Genomic DNA, 19,220 nt, shown 5'->3' with positions numbered 1-19,220 from the left:
CTGGTTTGAATTGGCCTGCAGAGAGTTCACAAGCCTCAGTCTCCTTCTTTACTTAGGCCCTTTCAGTTGGGAGTCCTGTCCAGCCTGCCAGGACTACAGCCCCACAGGCCCTGTGCACTCAGCAGCCCCCAGGCCCCCCCCCACCCACTCCACGCCTGCTGGGAGCTTCCCCCAAAGGCCCTGGGAGGCGGGGCACCCCACCCTGCCTGGGCAGCTGCCCACTTGCTAGCACCTTCCTCATTGGGCCTTCTGCCTAACCATGCCACCCAGGAGATCCACCCAGAAAGATCCATTAGTTCAGCCACCTCAGCGACAGTAAATGTCTTCATCTGGCTTGAGTTTCCCAGATGGAGAATTTTACAGTCGTACCCAGTAACGACCATTAGAAAACCATGGCGCTGCTTTAGCTTTCAGATCCAGGAAGAGCCTGGCTTACTCTCCCACTCTTGGGCCCCTTTCCTGCCACGTCCCATACGTCAGCCTGAGGCCCAGGGTGAGTGAGCAACCTTGCTGAGCCAAGCACAGGCCTTTTATAGCCTGGTGAGAGCACAGAATCCAGGGACCAGTTTGCTGGACCTTGTGAGTGAAAGCTGGGCCTCTTCTCTCCTACAACCAAAGGAGCATGATGCTGGGTGTGCCATTGGGGTCCCTCTTCCCACACCCTCGCTCAACCTGAAAACAGATGTGCCTGGATAAAACAGGCCAAACACCGGCCAGCCTCACGAGGTTTCCAGGCGCTGTCAGCCCCATGAAGGAGCTGGGAGGAGAGCAGGACGCATGTTTAGCCGTGAGGGGTCTGAGATGTTGGTGAGACACGCACATGGAGGTGTTGAAGGCAGTTGTCCATGCACTGCAGGTGTTGCAGGCCTTGGCTGAGATCACTGACCTAGAGGCTCTTCATAAGCTGTTACACTGGTGTGAGGAGCTATTGTCTGTTATGGGGGTGCCAGAATCTTAGCCTCGCTAATCAACACAGCCCTGAGCCATTCCAGCATAAAACTCAAGGTCTCTGTCTGGTCTCGGGAAAAGTCAAGGGCTATGTAACTGGCATGAATTTCTACTCCCAGAACTCAGGGGTACATCGCTTATATGGTCAGATGATTTTAGACAGAGGCTCCAAGGCTACACAATGGGGAAAAGATAGTCTCTTCAACAAATGCTGTTGAGAAAACTGGATACCCACATGCAAAAGAATGAAGTTGGGCCCTTACCTTATACCATATACAAAAATTAGCTCAAAAGGTTAAAATTAACTCAAAGGTCAAAAAGGTAACAAAAGCAAAAATAGACAAATTGGACTACATCAAACTTTAAAACTTCTGCACAGAGAAGGAAAACAGGAGGAAGAATCAGGGGTAGTTAGACTAATGGGGAGTGAAAACGGAGGCAGAGAGGGGAAGGCAAGGGAGCGTCAGGGAGGTTTGCAGCAGGGCTCCAGGAGCGGTGCTGGGATGAGGGCGCGCTGGCTGAGGCCGCAGACCTCCACTCCCAGGCCGGGTGAGCTGTGCTCTGGGCCCTGCTGCCGCCAGGTTCTGGGTTCCATGACCCAGAGCCCTCTTCCTCTTCAGCACCACAGTCACTCAGGTCTCAGGGGCTGACATGGGCCGAGGGGCAGAAGGCAGAGGCAGGATGATCTGCATCAGATTCAGAAAGTGCAAAAACGTATGGATGAGACTGGATACCAGAAAGAATGTGCATTGGAGTGCACATTATGTGCAATAAATCACAAGAAATTTATAAGCGGCTCCCTGGAGCTGTGGGGAAGGGGAGGGAGGTGCCAAAGGGTCTAGTGAGCAAAGGAAGGAAGTAGATGGATAGGATAGAGCCTGTTACCACCGAGTTTAAACATTTGAGATGCCATGATAGTGTCCTTATTGGTGCGTTGTCTCTGTTGTTTTATTTTAGTGAATATTAAAAAGCATGTGGGGCTTCCCTGGTGGCGCAGTGGTTGAGAATCTGCCTGCTAATGCAGGGGACACGGGTTCGAGCCCTGGTCTGGGAGGATCCCACATGCCGCGGAGCGGCTGGGCCCGTGAGCCACAATTACTGAGCCTACGCGTCTGGAGCCTGTGCTCTGCAGCGGGAGGGGCCGCGATAGTGAGAGGCCCGCGCACCGCGATGAAGAGTGGCCCCCGCTTGCCACAACTAGAGAAAGCCCTCGCACAGAAACGAAGACCCAACACAGCCATAAATAAATAAATAAAAATTTTTAAAAAAAGAAGATGTCTCTTAAAACCGCGCAGCTGGAGGAGCCACGTGTTTCCTGCTGGGATTCTCTCCTTCTCTTCACTCTTAAAAAAAAAAAAAAAAAAAAAAGCATTTGTCTGGGCTTTTGTAAGATAACTCCTACCCTCAGCCTTATTTTTCTTGAAAGTCTGAAGTCTCTCAGTGGCAAGCTCTTCTGCCTCAAGAGTTTCTAGGTAGTAAACCTTTTTGAATGGGAAAGGACTTGGGAATGAAATAATGAACAGATAATTGAATAACTAAATGAATGAGTGAGGGATGAGAATGCAGCCAACAGGGGAGGATCCAGAGGAGCAGGGGGGAGGGAGGGGCAGGAGCTGGAGCTTTCTCCCCACTCCTCTCCCCTCCCCCAGCCAGCAAGGTGATGAGCACGCTGCTCCCAGGCTGCTGTTATGGTTGTGGGTTGGGGGGTGGTGACGCAGTGGTGCTGGCAGCAGGCAGGCTGTGCCCAAGCTCACTGGCTTCCCTTCTTAACGAGTCCGTCCTTGTTTTCCTGTCTAGGCCCCCCTGGACGGCGTGGCAAGCCTGGAAGAAGAGGCGATCCCGGTGAGTCCCAGGTTTTCTTAGTTACTAAACCTAGGCCTGGAAGTCTGCCCTTGACCTGGGACCTGGCTGGAGGTGCCAATCCCCGCACCACCCCATAACTCAGGACTTTTGGTCCTAGGCCAGGTCTTTGTCTCCCCTCCAATTCCAGCCACTGTCCCCAGAGCTGCAGTGCCCAGTGCTGCCTTTCTTGGCTTCTTGACACCATTCCAGTGTTACAATTCCAGTGACAGTCCCCTCTATGCCCTTGGCCACCCCCCAAATCTCATTAACAGCCTCAGAAACTTTAATCCCTGGTCTCCCACTCTGAAACGGCCTCTTGTCTTTGCCGGACTCGCTACTGTGGGTCCCTCAACACAAGATGGTTCTCCTGTGTGTCCCCATCCCTCCCCTGACATGGCCTGTCCTTCCCTTGGCAGAGGCACTAGGAGAAGATCCTTTCCATACCTTCCATGCAACCTGCAGACTCACCTGTACTCGCCGCCAGCCTCCCTCCTGCCACCTTCATTTCACCCAAAATGCACTCTCTCTGCGTGTACCCTTCCCACAACTCACAGTGAAGCTTCTCTCAGAGGCTACACACCCCTACCCCACTCCCATCTCCTCTGCCTTGCCTTCCACTCCTCCCAGCCCCTCCAGTCTCTTCTCACTGTCAAGCCACTCACATCCTTTTGGCCAGAGTTACCACTGACCACCTGATGGCCATACCAGCAGACACAGATGCGTTGCTGTCTCTCTTCCTGGGCCTCACATTGGCCATTCCCCTGAGTGCCCCTCTGACTCTTGCCTGCGTTTCCTCCCACATCTCTGACCCCTTCTCATATGCCTTTCCTGTAGGGCCCCACTTGCCTCTTAAATGGATCTGCCCTTGGCCCTCTTCTCTCTCTCTCACCCCTGTGGCTCTGGCGCCCCCATAATGCTGATGACACCCCCCCCTTCCTGCCTCCAGCCAAGTCATCTCCTCTGGACCCAGAGGTTGGACCTGGCCCCACTGAACCCAGCACTTCCCCAGCTGCTCTCCTCCAGCTCCCCATTGCAGGGAGGGGACCTCCAGCCACCTGCTTCCCTATGCAGACACCAGGGCATCATCCTTGATCCCTCCCTCCCCACTCCCACACCAAATCCCCATCAGTCTCCTCCTCAGTAAGTCTCAGCACTGTCCTCATCAGCACAGCCTCCTGCAGTTCTCACCACTGTTCCTCCCATGTCCCCTACCTCCAGCCTCATTGTGCATGTCCAGGGCCCTCCCACTCTGAGCCTGTACTCTTATGTCCTCCCCACCCCCAGAATGTCTCCTCCTCTACCTGGACTCTTACCCCAAGTTCACTATTCTTTGTCCTTTCCGTCTAGCTCAAGCATCTCCTCCAAAAAGGCTTATCTAATCCCTCTGGCTGGGGCTGTCACCAACCCAGCCAAGAGCCTGGTGCAGAGGAGGCTCCAGGGAATGGAAATACACGGAACAGTGAATGAATGAATGAATGAATGAATGCACACGTGCTCAGCCCCTAAGCAAATTCATAAGGAGAGCATGGTGGTAAAGGCAGATTGAGCCTGGGAGAAACGGGGCAGGTTCTCTCTGAACCTCAGACTCTTCTTCCTGACACTGGGCACGGGCCTCTTGTCCTCTCGTTTTGCTGCATGCTTGCGCTATTTAGGGCCCTACATAGAAGCCCTCCAGATAAACTCCCCAGAGTTCACTGGAAGGAAACACCTTTCCTGGAACGCTGTTTGCTTTGACTTCCAGAAGCTGAGGACTGTTTTGTGTTTGATTGCAATGGATTTTGTGTGTAATCACCTCCCTGCACCATCGGCCAAATACACACTTCATCACTCAGTTCTTATTTCTGCCCTCGTAAAAGGTTTTATTGCCTTTTATTGTAAGCTCCTGAAGTCCTTTTTGGAAGAAGATGAGGAATACATAGTGACTTTTTTTAGGACAAAGTATAATATTACTCAACTTACTCAAAAACCCATTAGAATTATGACTCCAATTTACCACTGATCTAAAAGTCAAAGAAAGACAAGGACTTAACTGGGCCCCTGACACTGCCCTGCGTCCTTTCAAGTCCTTCATCTCATGTGATCCTCACAGAGCTCTGCAAAAGATAAAAATATGTTATTATCCCCATTTTGCAGATAAGGAAACTGAGGCTCCAAGGGGAGAAGTGTCTCATCTAAGGTCAGCTGCTGGGCAAGGGGTGGGCAGCACCTCCTCCCCTTCACTGCCCTTTCCCACGCAATGTCCTGATTCTCTGCCTGTCACAGAATGGTGTGAGTAGCACAGAGCAGATGTCCCTCTCTGATTAGCTTTGGCTGGGCCTCATGTTTATTTCTAGATAGTTTCACACACATGCACTTCTTGGCTTTGGGCCCTTCCCTTGTACAAACCAGACTTTTTCTTCGCCCCAGGGAGATAGGCTCTTTTTGCCTGGTGGGACAATATCTGGCTGAGATGGCTTCTTGCTGCTGCTGCAGACCTGCAGACAGAGCAGACCCTGCCCGCCTGTGGGATGGGTTCTCTCCAGCTCCCAGCGGGAGCCTTTGTCTGGAATATGCCTCACAGATCCTACACTGTTTTTGTGTCTCTACTGTAATGGAGTGGATTTTTCATCTCCCCACTGGCCTATTTCCCAGCTGGGGAAACCGCGCACTACCCTTGGTATTCTCTTTCTAGGGAACTTAGACAGTATTTTTTCTCCTTCCAGACTTCCCTTTCCCCAAGAGCATCCATCACTCTACCCTGGCTCCCCCTAGCCCCCGAGATCCCTCCCTCAGTCGCAGCACTCCCTGCAGTGCTGGTGGTCTGCTCTGCAAACATGTCCTTCTCCACCAAAGCACAGGCTCCTCAGAGCAGGAGATTGACCCCCAGGCACTAAAGATATGGTCAATAAATGCTTGTTGACGGGAAAGAGGGAGGGAAGGGAGGAGGGAGAGAGAAAGAGGGACTTTTTAGGAGGCAGGAAGAGACAAGGATGAAAACAATCAAATCCTGCTTGGCTGATGCTTGTGCTAAACCTACAGAGACAAAAGGAGGTACTCACCAAATCTCTGCAGCCACCAGCCTTAGGTCAACAGTTTTCGTGTCAGGGTTTTTTATCCACCCTGGCCCCAAGAAACCCTTTCTAAAAATACAGTGGAAGAAGCACTACTGGGATGGTAGAGATAGGACTTCTGAAAATCTGCTCCTCCATAAAAGCAGCAAGAACACTAGGAGAAATTGACCTTTTCAGAATCCTGGAAATTAACGTCTGGTAACAACCTAAGAAATGTTAATTTAAGAAAAAGGTCTGAAACTTGCTGAGAACAGAGAGGTTTGTAGCATTTTAATTTGCCCATCTCCCCAGCCCCATGGTAGCCTTAAAAACCATCACAGCCTCACAATCACAGTACCTGTGAAAACTAGCAGCCATTGGAGGTGGCAGAACAACTTTGAAGCTCCCCAAATGCTCATTCTCTGAACATGTCACTGTCTGTTAGCTCCCTGGAAAAGCCCATACACAAAACTCATCTTTTTTGACCTGATGCAGAGCTCACTCACTGGGAAAAGCCCTATCCCCAGAATGCTTGCCAAAACACTCAGCAGTAGTTGTTTAACTTTGCAGCTGCCTGAGGTGGCAACACAAGTTGGAGCAAACAAGAAGCTGACACAAAAACTTAAATGAAACTCTAGGGGATGAGCTGTCCAAAAGGGCTTTGAAATGCTCCCACATACCTGGGGATCTAGAAGACACGTGCCTGTGCAGGGAAAGACCTAAGAGAGCCCCAATCTCTCACCTCTGGCTGACCTTGAGTCTCCACTCAAGCAAGAAGTAAAGCAAAAGCAGAGTTGTAACCTGATAGAGTGTTGAAGTTATGCTCAACACACACAAAGAGCCCCTCAGAACAGAATGGGGGACTTACCAGATCAAGGCATTAAAGAAAACCTCTGTCTTAAGCTGACAATTAAGCAAAGCAAGCAGAGAATTCAGTAGCTGCACATGACAGAGAGTACACATTTCAGAGAATTAGCTCAAAAAAGCCCCTGAACAAACAACAACAAAAACAAACCCTGGAAAGGGGGAGGGATATCTAGTTTCCAGAGTAGCCATATTAGATTATTTGATGCCCAATTTTTAACAAAGATACAAGAAAGTATGGCAGTGAAAAAAAAAGAGGAAAAAAAGCAGTCAATAAAAACTGTCAGTGAGGAAGCCCAGATGAACTTACTAGACAAAGATTTTTATATTGGCTATTATACATATGTTCAAAGAACTAAAGGAAACCATGTCTAAAGAATTAAAGGGGGGCTTCCCTGGTGGCGCAGTGGTTGAGAATCCACCTGCCAATGCAGGGGACATGGGTTCGAGCCCTGGTCTGGGAAGATCCCACATGCCGCGGAGCAACTGGGCCCGTGAGCCACAACTACTGAGCCTGCACAGCTGGAGCCTGTGCTCCACAACAAGAGAGGCCGCGATAGTGAGAGGCCCACGCACCGCGATGAAGAGTGGCCCCCGCTTGCCGCAACTGGAGAAAGCCCTCGCACAGAAACGGAGACCCAACACAGCCATAACTAAATAAATAAGTAAATAAATAAAATTTTAAAAAAATCTAACAAGCCAAAATATTTAAAAAAAAAAAAAAGAATTAAAGGAAACCATAAGAATTATGTGCCACCAAATGGAGATTATCAATAAAACGATTGAAAGTATTTTTTAAAGAAACCAAATAGAAATTCTGGAGCTGTAAAGTACAATAACTGAAATGAAAAATTCACTAAAGGGACTCAACAGTAGATTTGGACTGGCAGAAGAAAGAATCAGCAAACTTGAAGACAGGCCGATTGAGATGATCCTGTCTAAGGAAGAGAAAGAAAAAAAGAATGAAGAAAAATGAACAGAATCACAGAGATCTGTGGGACACTCTCAAGTGTGCCAACATTTATATAATGGGGGCCTCAGTAGGGGATGAGAGAGAAAGAGGCAGAAGGAATATATGAAGAATTAATGGCCAAAATCTTCCCAAATATGAAGAAAACATTAATCTGCACATCCAAGAAGCTCAACAAACTCCAAGTAGAACAAACTCAAAGAGATCCAAATCTAAGTACATCATAGCCACATTACCAAAAGGAAAAAAATGAAGAAAGAATCTTTTTTTTAAAAACACCATGGTGGTCACTTCACCACCGACCTTGGCACCTTCCATGGCCGAGAGCTGGATCCTCCCACTTCTCGACACGCACGGAAAAAAGAGTCTTAAAAGCAGCAAAAGAACAGTGACTCATCACAGAAAAAGAATCCTCAATAAGATTAATAGCTGATTTCTCATCAGAAACCATGAAAGCCAAAAGGCAGTTGGTATGACATATTCAAAGTGATGAAAAAAAGAAAAACTGTCAATAAAGAAATCTATAGCCAGAAGAACTATACTTGAAAAGTGAAGAAGAAATTAAGACATGCCCAAGTAAACAAAAATGAAGAGAATTCATCGCTGGCATCCTGCTCTACAAGAAATACTGAAGGGACTCCTTCAGCCTGAAATTAAAGGACACTACACTGTAATTTAAATCCACACACAGAAATAAAGAGCTTCAGTGAGGTAACTACACAGGTAAATATGAAAGACAGTATAAATGTCTTTTTTTAATTTTTGGCTGCACCCTTGCTTAGGTCCCCAACCTGAGATCGAACCCACACCCCCTGCAGTGGAAGCACGGAGTCTTAACCACTGGACAGCCAGGGAAGTCCCAAAATGTATATATATATTTTTTTTAATTTAATTTAATTTATTTTTTATACAGCAGGTTCTTATTAGTCATCAATTTTACACACATCAGTGTATACATGTCAATCTCAATCGCCCAATTCATCACACCACCATCCCCAACACCCCGCGGCTTCCCCCCGTTGGTGTCCATACGTTTGTTCTCTGAGACAGATCTGTGTCTCAATTTCTGCCCTGCAAACTGGTTCACCTGTACCATTTTTCTAGGTTCCACATATATGCGTTAATATACGATATTTGTTTTTCCCTTTCTGACTTACTTCACTCTGTATGACAATCTCTAGATCCATCCACGTCTCAACAAATGACCCAATTTTGTTCCTTTTTATGGCTGAGTAATATTCCATTGTATCTAGGTACCACATCTTCTTTATCCATTCATCTGTCGATGGGCATTTAGGTTGCTTCCATGACCTGGCTATTGTAAATAGTGCTGCAATGAACATTGGGGTGCATGTGTCTTTTTGAATTATGGTTTTCTCTGGGTATATGCCCAGTAGTGGGATTGCTGGATCATATGGTAATTCTATTTTTAGTTTTTTAAGGAACCTCCATACTGTTCTCCATAGTGGCTGTATCAATTTACATTCCCACCAACAGTGCAAGAGGGTTCCCTTTTCTCCACAATCTCTCCAGCATTTGTTGTTTGTAGATTTTCTGATGATGCCCATTCTAACTGGTGTGAGGTGATACCTCATTGTAGTTTTGATTTGCATTTCTCTAATAATTAGTGATGTTGAGCAGCTTTCCATTTGCTTCTTGGCCATATATGTGTCTTCTTTGGAGAAATGACTATTTACGTCTTCTGCCCATTTTATGATTGGGTTGTTTGTTTTAATATTGAGCTGCATGAGCCGTTTATATATTTTGGAGATTAATCCTTTGTCTGTTGATTCATTTGCAAATATTTTCTCCCATTCTGAGGGTTGTCTTTTCGTCTTGTTTATGGTTTCCTTTGCTGTGCAAAAGCTTTGAAGTTTCATTAGGTCCCAGTTGTTTATTTTTGTTTTTATTTCCATTACTCTAGGAGGTGGATCAAAAAAGATCTTGCTGTGATTTATGTGAAAGAGTGTTCTTCCTATGTTTTCCTCTAAGACTTTTATAGTGTCCAGTCTTACATCTAGGTCTCTAATCCATTTTGAGTTTATTTTTGTGTATGGTGTTAGGGAGTGTTCTAATTTCATTCTTTTACATGTAGCTGTCCAGTTTTCCCAGCACCACTTATTGAAGAGACTGTCTTTTCTCCATTGTATATCCTTGCCTCCTTTGTCATAGATTAGTTGACCATAGGTTCATGGGTTTATCTCTGGGCTTTCTATCTTGTTGCATTGATCTACGTTTCTGTTTTTGTGCCAGTACCATACTGTCTTGATTACTGTAGCTTTGTAGTATAGTCTGAAGTCAGGAAGTCTGATTCCTCCAGCTCTGTTTTTTTCCCTCAAGACTGCTTTGGCTATTCGGGGTCTTTTGTGTCTCCATACAAATTTTAAGATTTTTTGTTCTAGTTCTGTATAAAATGCCATTGGTAATTTGATAGGGATTGCATTGAATCTGTAGATTGCTTTGGGTAGTATACTCATTTTCACAATGTTGATTCTTCCAATCCAAGAACGTGGTATATCTCTCCACCTGTTGGTATCATCTTTAATTTCTTTCATCAGTGTCTTATAGTTTTCTGCATACAGGTCTTTTGTCTCCCTAGGTAGGTTTACTCCTAGGCATTTTATGCTTTTTCTTGCAATGGTAAATGGGAGTGTTTCCTTAATTTCTCTTTCAGAATTTTCATCATTAGTGTATAGGAATGCAAGAGATTTCTATGCATTAATTTTGTATCCTGCAACTTTACCAAATTTATTGATTAGCTCTAGTAGTTTTCTGGTAGCATCTTTAGGATTCTCTATGTATAGTATCATGTCATCTGCAAACAGTGACAGTTTTACTTCTTCTTTTCCAATTTGGATTCCTTTTATTTCTTTTTCTTTTCTGATTGCTGTGGCTAGGACTTCCAAACCTGTGTTGAATAATAGTGGTGAGAGTGGACATCCTTGTCTCGTTCCTGACCTTAGAGGAAGTGCTTTCAGTTTTTCACCATTGAGAATGATGTTTACTGTGGGTTTGTCATATATGGCCTTTATTATGTTGAGGTAGGTTCCCTCTATGCCCGTTTTCTGGAGAGTTTTTATCATAAATGGGTGTTGAATTTTGTCAAAAGCTTTTTCTGCATCTATTGAGATGATCATATGGTTTTTCTTCTTCAGTTTCTTAATATGTTGTGTCACATTGATTGATTTGCGTATACTGAAGAATCCTTGCATCCCTGGGATAAATCCCACTTGATCGTGGTGTATGATCCTTTTAATGTGTTGTTGGATTCTGTTTGCTAGTATTTTGTTGAGGATTTTTGCATCTATGTTCATCAGTGATATTGGTCTGTAATTTTCGTTTTTTGTAGTATCTTTGTGTGGTTTTGGTATCAGGGTGATAGTGGCCTCATAGAATGAGTTTCAGAGTGTTTCTTCCTCTGCAATTTTTTGGAAGAGTTTAAGAAGGATGGGTGTTAGCTCTTCTCTAAATGTTTGCTAGAATTCACCTGTGAAGCCATCTGGTCCTGGACTTCTGTTTGTTGGAAGATTTCTAATCACAGTTTCAATTTCATTATTTGTGATTGGTCTGTTCATATTTTCAATTTCTTCCTGGTTCAGTCTTGCAAGGATATACCTTTCTTAGAATGTGTCCATTTCTTCCAGGTTGTCCATTTTATTGGCATAGAGTTGCTTGTAGTAGTCTCTTAGGATGCTTTGTATTTCTGTGGTGTCTGTTGTAACTTCTCCTTTTTCATTTCTAATTTTATTGATTTGAGTCCTCTCCTTCTTTTTCTTGATGAGTCTGGCTAATGGTTTATCAATTTTGTTTATCTTCGCAAAGAATCAGATTTTAGTTTTATTGATCTTTGCTATTTTCTTTGTTTCTATTTCATTTATTTCTGCTCTGATCTTTATGATTTCTTTCCTTCTGCTAACTTTGGGTTTTGTTTGTTCTTCTTTCTCTAGTTCCTTTAGGTGTAAGGTTAGATTGTTTATTTGAGATTTTTCTTGTTTCTTGAGGTAGGCTTGTATAGCTATAAACTTCCCTCTTAGAGCTGTTTTTGCTGCATCCCATAGCTTTTGGATCGTCGTGTTTTCATTGTCATTTGTCTCTAGGTATTTTTTGATTTGCTCTTTGATTTCTTCAGTGATCTCTTGGTTATTTAGTAACGTATTGTTTAGCCTCCACGTGTTTGTGTTTTTTACGTTTTTTCCCTGTAATTGATTTCTAATCTCATAACTTTGTGGTCAGAAAAGATGTTTGATATGATTTCAATTTTCTTAAATTTACTGAGGCTTGATTTGTGACCCAAGATGTGATCTATCCTGGAGAGTCCTCCATGCGCACTAGAGAAGAAAGTGTAATCTGCTGTTTTTGGATGGCATGTCCTATAAATATCAATTAAATCTATCTGGTCTATTGTGTCATTTAAAGCTTCTGTTTCCTTATTTATTTTCACTCTGGATGATCTGTCCATTGGTGTAAGTGAGGTGTTAAAATCCCCCACTATTACTGTGTTACTGTTGATTTCCTCTTTTATAGCTGTTAGCAGTTGCCTTATGTATTGAGGTGCTCCTATGTTGGGTGCATATATGTTTATAATTGTTATATCTTCTTCTTGGATTGATCCTTTGATCATTATGTAGTGTCCTTTCTTGTCTCTTGTGACATTCTTCATTTTAAAGTCTATTTTATCTGATATGAGTATTGCTACTCGAGCTTTCTTTTGATTTCTATTTGTGTGGAATACCTTTTTCCATCCCCTCACTTTCAGTCTGTATGTGTCCCTAGGTCTGAAGTGGGTCTCTTGTAGGTGGGTCTTGTTTTTGTATCCATTCAGCAAGCCTGAGTCTTTTGGTTGGAGCATTTAATCCATTCACGTTTAAGGTAATTATCGATATGTATGTTCCTATGACCATTTTCTTAATTGTTTTGGGTTTGTTTTTGTAGGTCCTTTTCTTCTCTTCTGTTTCCCACCTAGAGAAGTTCCTTTAGCATTTGTTGTAGAGCTGGTTTGGTGGTGCTGAATTCTCTTAGCTTTTGCTTCTCTGTAAAGCTTTTGATTTCTCCGTCGAATCTGAATGAGATCCTTGCCTGGTAGAGTAATCTTGTTTGTAGGTTCTTCCCTTTCATCACTTTAAGTATATCATGCCACTCCCTTCTGGCTTCTAGAGTTTCTGCTGAAAAATCACCTGTTAACCTTATGGGAGTTCCCTTGTATGTTATTTGTCATTTTTCCCTTGCTGCCTTCAATAATTTTTCTTTGTCTTTAATTTTTGCCAATTTGATTACTATGTGTCTCAGCGTGTTTCTCCTTGGGTTTATCCTGTATGGGACTCTCTGCGCTTCCTGGACTTGGGTGGCTATTTCCCTTCCCATGTTAGGGAAGGTTTCAACTATAATCTCTTCAAATATTTTCTCTGGTCCTTTCTCTCTCTCTTCTCCATCTGGGACCCCTATAATGAGAATGTTGTTGCGTTTAATGTTGTCCCAGAGGTCTCTTAGGCTATCTTCATTTCTTTTCATTCTTTTTTCTTTATTCTGTTCCACAGGAGTGAATTACACCATTCTGTCTTCCAGGTCACTTATCCGTTCTTCTGCCTCAGTTATTCTGCTATTGGTTCCTCCTAGTGTAGTTTTCATTTCAGTTATTGTATTGTTCATCTCTGTTTGTTTGTTCTTTAATTCTTCTAGGCCTTTGTTAAACATTTCTTGCATCTTTCCGATCTTTGCCTCCATTCTTTTTCTGAGCTCCTAGATCATCTTCACTTCATTATGCTGAATTCTTTTTCTGGAAGGTTCCCTATCTCCACTTCATTAATTTTTTTTCTGGGGTTTTATCTTGTTCCTTCATCTGGTACATAGCCCTCTGCCTTTCATCTTGTCTATCTTTCTGTGAATGTGGTTTTTGTTCCACAGGCTGCAGGATTGTAGTTCTTGCTTCTGCTGTCTGCCCTCTGGTGGATCAGGCTATCTAAGAGGCTTGTGCAAGTTTCCTGATGGGAGGGACTGGTGGTGGATAGAGCTGGCTGTTGCTCTGGTGGACAGAGCTCAGTAAAACTTTAATCCACTTGACTGCTGATGGGTGAGGCTGTGTTCCCTCCCTGTTGGTTGTTTGGCCTGAGGCAACCCAACACTGGAGCCTACCTGGGCTCTTTGGTGGGGCTAATGGCAGACTCTGGGAGGGCTCACGCCTAGGAGCACTTCCCAGAACCTCTGCTGCCAGTGTCCTTGTCCTCACGGTGAGCCACAGCCACCCCCTGCCTCTGCAGGAGACCCTCCAACAATAGCAGGTAGGTCTGGTTCAGTCTCCCCTGGGGTCACTGCTCCTTCCCCTGGGTACCGATGCACACACTACTTTGTGTGTGCCCTCCACGAGTGGAGTCTCTGTTTCCCCCAGTCCTGTCAAAGTCCTGCAATCAAATCCCGCTAGCCTTCAAAGTCTGATTCTCTAGGCATTTCTCCTCCCGTTGCTGGACCCCCAGGTTCAGAAGCCTGACATGGGGCTCAGAACCTTCACTCCAGTGGGTGGACTTCTGTGGTATCAGTGTTCTCCAGTCTGTGAGTCACCCACCCAGCAGTTATGGGATTTGATTTTACTGTGATTGCGCCCCTCCTACCATCTCATTTTGGCTTCTCCTTTGTCTTTGGATGTGGGGCATCTTTTTTGGTGAGTTCCAGTGTCTTCCTGTCAATGATTGTCCAGCAGCTAGTTGTTATTCTGGTGTTCTCGCAAGAGGGAGTGAGAGCACGTCCTTCTCCACCATCTTGGTTCAGGGCCAAAATGTATATTTATTTGTAACTCTTCTCTCTTCTGAGTTAAAAGTCAATTGCATAGAGCAATATTGATAAAACTGTGTTGGTGGGCTTATAATGTATAAAACAGTAATTTATGACAATAATAGTACTAAGAAGAGATAACAACAGAGCTATATTGGAACAAAGTATTTGTATACAACTGAAAGTAAATTGCTATTAATCAAAACCAGGTTATTTTAAATTAAGATGCTAATTATAAACCCCAGGGCAACCACTAAGAAAATAACTCCAAAATATATAAGAGAAATAAGGAATTAAAATGGTACACTACAGGGGGAGGGATAAATTGGAAGATTGGGATTGACATATACACACTACTATACATAAAATAGATAACTAATAAAGACCTACTGTATAGCACTGGGAACTCTACTCAGTACCCTGTAATGGCCTATACAGGAAAACAATCTAAAAAAGAGTGGATATATGTATTTGTATAACAGATTCACTTTGCTGTACACCTAAAACTAACACAACAGTGTAAATCAACTATACTCCAATAAAAAAAATTTTTAATGTTACACTAGAAAAGATCTAGTTAACAGAAAAGAAGGAGTAATGGAGTAATAGAGGAATAAAAAAGATATGACATATAGAAATTAAATTCCAAATTGGCACACATAAATCCTATCTTCTGAGCAATTACATTAAATGTAAATGGATTTTTAAAACCCCAAATAGCCAAAGCAATCCTGAGAAAGAAGAACAAAGCAGAAGGCATCATACTTCCTAATTTCTAGCTGTACTATAAGGCTATAGTAATAAACAGACACATAGACCAATGGAACAGAATCAAGAGCCCAGAAATAAACCCACAAACAGTGCACAAAGTTTCCAATTTCTTTACTTCCTTAGTAACACTTGTCTTTTTTTTTTTTTTCTGTTTTTTAATAGTAGTCATTCTGATAGATGTGAGGTGATATCTCATTGTGGTTTTGATTTGCATTTCCCTAATAATTAATGATGTTGAATGTCTTTTGGATTATGCTATTTATTTATTTACTTACATAAAGAATCCACAAAAAATTTATTGGAGCTCATGAAGATGTTTAGCAAGATTGCATGATACAAGATCAATATACAAAAATCAATCATATTTCTATACACTAGCAATGAAGAATTTTTAATGAAATTAAGAAAGCAGTTTCACTTATAAAAGCTTGGAAAATAATAAAATAGGAATAAATTTAACAAAATAAGTGTAAGACTTGTATAGTGAAAAGTATAAAATATTGTTGAAAGAAATTAAAGAAGACCTAAATGAATGGTAAGACATCCATATTTATGGATTGGAAGACAATACAATGTTAATATGGCAATATTCCACAAATTAATTTATAGTTGCAATGCAATCTGTATTAAAATCCCACTTGGATTTCTTTTTTTTTAGAAATTGCAAATTGGTTCTCAAATTTATATGGAAATGCAAAGAATCCAGAATAGCCTAAACACCTTGAAAAAGTAGAACAAAGGTAAAGGCCTCACGCTTCCCAATATTAAAACTTATACAAAGCTTCAGTAATCAAGATAGTATGGTACTGGAATGAAGATAGACAAATAGATCAACAGAATAAAATTGAGATTCCAGAAATAAATCCTTACTTTTACCATCAAATTTCTTTTACAAGAATGCCAAGACAATTCAATAGTGGTAGGGCTACTAAGTGCAAAAGAATGAAGTTGGACTCCTTCCTCCTACGATACACAAAGAATAGCTCAAAATGTATCATAGACTTAAATATAAGAGGTAAAATTGTAAGTCCTTATAAGAAAACATCACATCTTCATGACCTTGGGTTAAGCAATGGTTTTTCAGATGTGACACCTAAATCACAGTGACAAAAAAATAAATTGGACTTTACCAAAATAAAAATTCCTTAGAGAGTTTCAGCAGTAGAGTTGAACAAGCAGTGAACTTGAAGATAGATGGATAGAGAGTATGCAATCTAAAGAACACAGAAAAAATGGAATGAAGAAAAACAAACCGAGCCACAGAGAAATGTAGGACACCTTCAAGCACACTAACATACGTACAATGGGAGTCCTAGAAGGACAGGAAAAGAGAAGGGAGCATTAAAAAGTTTTGAAGAAATAATGGATGAAAGCTTTCCAAATTTGCTGAAAACATTAATCTACATATCCAAGAAGCTCAGTGATCTATAAGTAAGATAAATGAAGAGATACAGACCCAGACACATTACAGTAAAATGCTGAAAGTCAAAGACAAAGAGGAAATCTTGAAAGCAGCAAGAGAGAAATCACTCATCCATACAAGGGAACCCCAATAAGAGTAACAGCTGACTTCCCACTGGAAATAATGGAGGCCAGAAGGCAGTGGGGTGACCTGACCTAGTCAAAGGACTAAAAGAACCTAGAATCTTATGTCCAGTAAAACTCTCTTTCAAAAATGAAGGATAAACAAAATTACATAATGGTGATGGTTGCACAATTCTGTGGATATACCAAAAATCATTGAAGTTTATACTTTTAAAAGAGTGAATTTCATGGTATGTGAATTACATCTCAATAGAACTAGTTTTTTGGGTTTTTTTTTAATCCAATGAGTTTACTTTTCACTTAGGCTTCTAATCAGCACCACTGTCTACCCTGCAGTGTCTTGAGTCGGGTGATTGCGAGAGCAAACCTCCATGCCTAGGCTGGCCAACTTGACCCTGAATTCCAGGGATACAGCCTTGTACCTGAGAGTCATCACAGCCAAAATGCTGGAGGCCCATCTGAGGTGCCGTTTCAAAAGGAGACTCTTCAAACCTGTTGTGTAGTCAGGGTTTGTTCGGCAACATGAAACCAAACAATGGAAAGCCACCATCTGTGTTTCTCTTCTTTCTGCATGTGTGTGTGTGTGTCTGCACAGAATGCGTGTGTGCATTAGAAACAGAGAAATAGAAAGAATGCTATGCTGTAATTGCAGCCAGCATTGGGTTTTGGTGCCTCCTGTGTGCCACCGTTGTCCCAGGCACTTTACGTATACACAATATCTTACTCAATCTTCGTAGCAGTCCAGAGAGGCAGGGATTGTTACTCCCCACGTTTCCCAGAAGCAGACTTTGCGTCAGAGAGAACAGGCACTTGCTCAAGGTCTAGAGCTCATCAGCTGGAGAGCCAGGTTCTAAGGCCTCAACACTCCCTGGCAGTATCGGCCTGATTAAATCCAGGGCCTGAGGCCTGACCTAAGTGCCTGGCTCGCTGACTCAGTATTGGCTCTGGATTTGCCAACCTCCAAGCCTCATTTCATCTACCTGCAAACTCAGTTGAAAAGCCTTGGCCTACTCTGCTCCACTGGGGAGACCCCAGAGAAGCATGGCTGAAGGTCATTTCCTCATGGGTGAGTGGGTTTCCAAGGGTCAAGAGCCAGTAACCCAAGCTGGCTGAGTGGGAAGAGGCAGAGGGCTGGATCTGAGCCAGGGCCTGTTGGGAAGAGCAGGGAGCAGGCAGAGTGGAGTCAGGAGTCCAGGCAGAGCCCAGAGGGGCAGGTGTGGGCTGTGAGCAGGGATAATGACCCCAGCAGCCTCAGGCACTAAGGCCAGCCCCCAGCTCCAAGAGTGCGGGCCGCACACTAGCCAGGCTGTGGGAATTCTTCCCAGTTTGCTTTGCCAGGAATATAGCCTTTGGGAAACACTCAGGAAATGATCATCCCCAGAAGGACTAAGAGCTCTAGGTAGGCATTGTAGGCCCCAGACCCTCCACCCACTTCTGCTTACCTGTCAACTAGCAGCTCATGCACCCTCCGAACCTTGAGGTGTGAGAGGATTGGCTCCCAGTTTGGGAAACGCTGTCCCTGTCGGGCCACATCAGTTCAGTTAAAGAGGATCCAGAATCATCGAACCCCCTACTCCCTCAGACCCATTTTATTTATTTTCCAAGTCATCTGGCTCTTATTTAATTGCTCGCACATTCCTGAGAGCAGAGGCAGCAGATCCAGCCAGTGCCTGGAACACATGCTTGAAAGCTATGTGCAGGATGGGGTGGGCCATGGCCAGACCACCACGTGGCCTCCTGGAGGCCCTGAAGCCAGCCTTACTTTCTAAGCAGGGAACCCCTGGACAACCTGAGCCAAGCCCTCCATCCCATGTATCACTCTTGGCTGGCCAACGAGTCCACTTCCAGAGGCTTCCGGCAGCCACAGCACAAACCCTGTACAGTCGGCCCTCTGTACTTGCAGGTCCCACATCCATGGATTCAAACAACCACGTATAAGAATTTTGTTTTAATTTCCAGAAGGTTGCAAAAAGCAAAACTTGAATTTGCTGCGCACCAGCAACTATTTACATAGTATTTACATTGTGTGAGGTATTATAAGTAATCTAGAAATGATTTTAAATATACAGGGTATTGTATAGGTTATATGCAAATATAACCATTTTATACAAGGGATTTGAGCATCCTTGGATTTGGGTATCCTGGGGAGTCATGGAACCGATTTCCCAGAAACCAAGGGCTCAGTACTCCTGCCCTTCTCCCCTCTCGTCCATTCAGTGCGAATTTAAGAAGTGCTTGTGCCTTCCGGGCCCTGTTCTAGGCCTCGGGGAAACAGCAGGAAGCCAGGCACAAAGGGCCCCAGCTCTCAGGGAACTGCCTTGCTGGTGGGGCTGACAGACAATAAACAAAACACAAATAAGTGGATTTCAGGAGTAAAGACTGATATGTGCTTGGAAGGAAATAGCAGCCAGCTGTGATGGAAACAAGTGCGGGAGAAGGGTGAGGAGATGTCTTCAGTTTCACGGTCACGAAGGCAGTCACAAAGGGGG

General features: G+C 43.7%; 1 protein-coding gene across 1 annotated transcript in view; it reads left to right on the top strand.

Moving 5' to 3' along the window:
- COL23A1 (collagen type XXIII alpha 1 chain) overlaps nucleotides 1–19,220 on the top strand; it is a 358,312-nt gene that overhangs the window by 285,739 nt on the left and 53,353 nt on the right. The window contains exon 3 of the mRNA XM_068534663.1: nucleotides 2,746–2,790. Within this exon, the coding sequence (XP_068390764.1) occupies nucleotides 2,746–2,790 (45 nt within the window). The remainder of the gene's footprint in view (nucleotides 1–2,745; nucleotides 2,791–19,220) is intronic.

Source organism: Eschrichtius robustus, chromosome 2 (genome assembly GCF_028021215.1).
Source record: "Eschrichtius robustus isolate mEscRob2 chromosome 2, mEscRob2.pri, whole genome shotgun sequence".
Lineage (NCBI taxonomy): Eukaryota > Metazoa > Chordata > Mammalia > Artiodactyla > Eschrichtiidae > Eschrichtius > Eschrichtius robustus.
The sequence above is the reverse complement of the archived record's forward strand: the minus strand, read 5'-3'. Positions and strand labels throughout refer to the sequence as shown.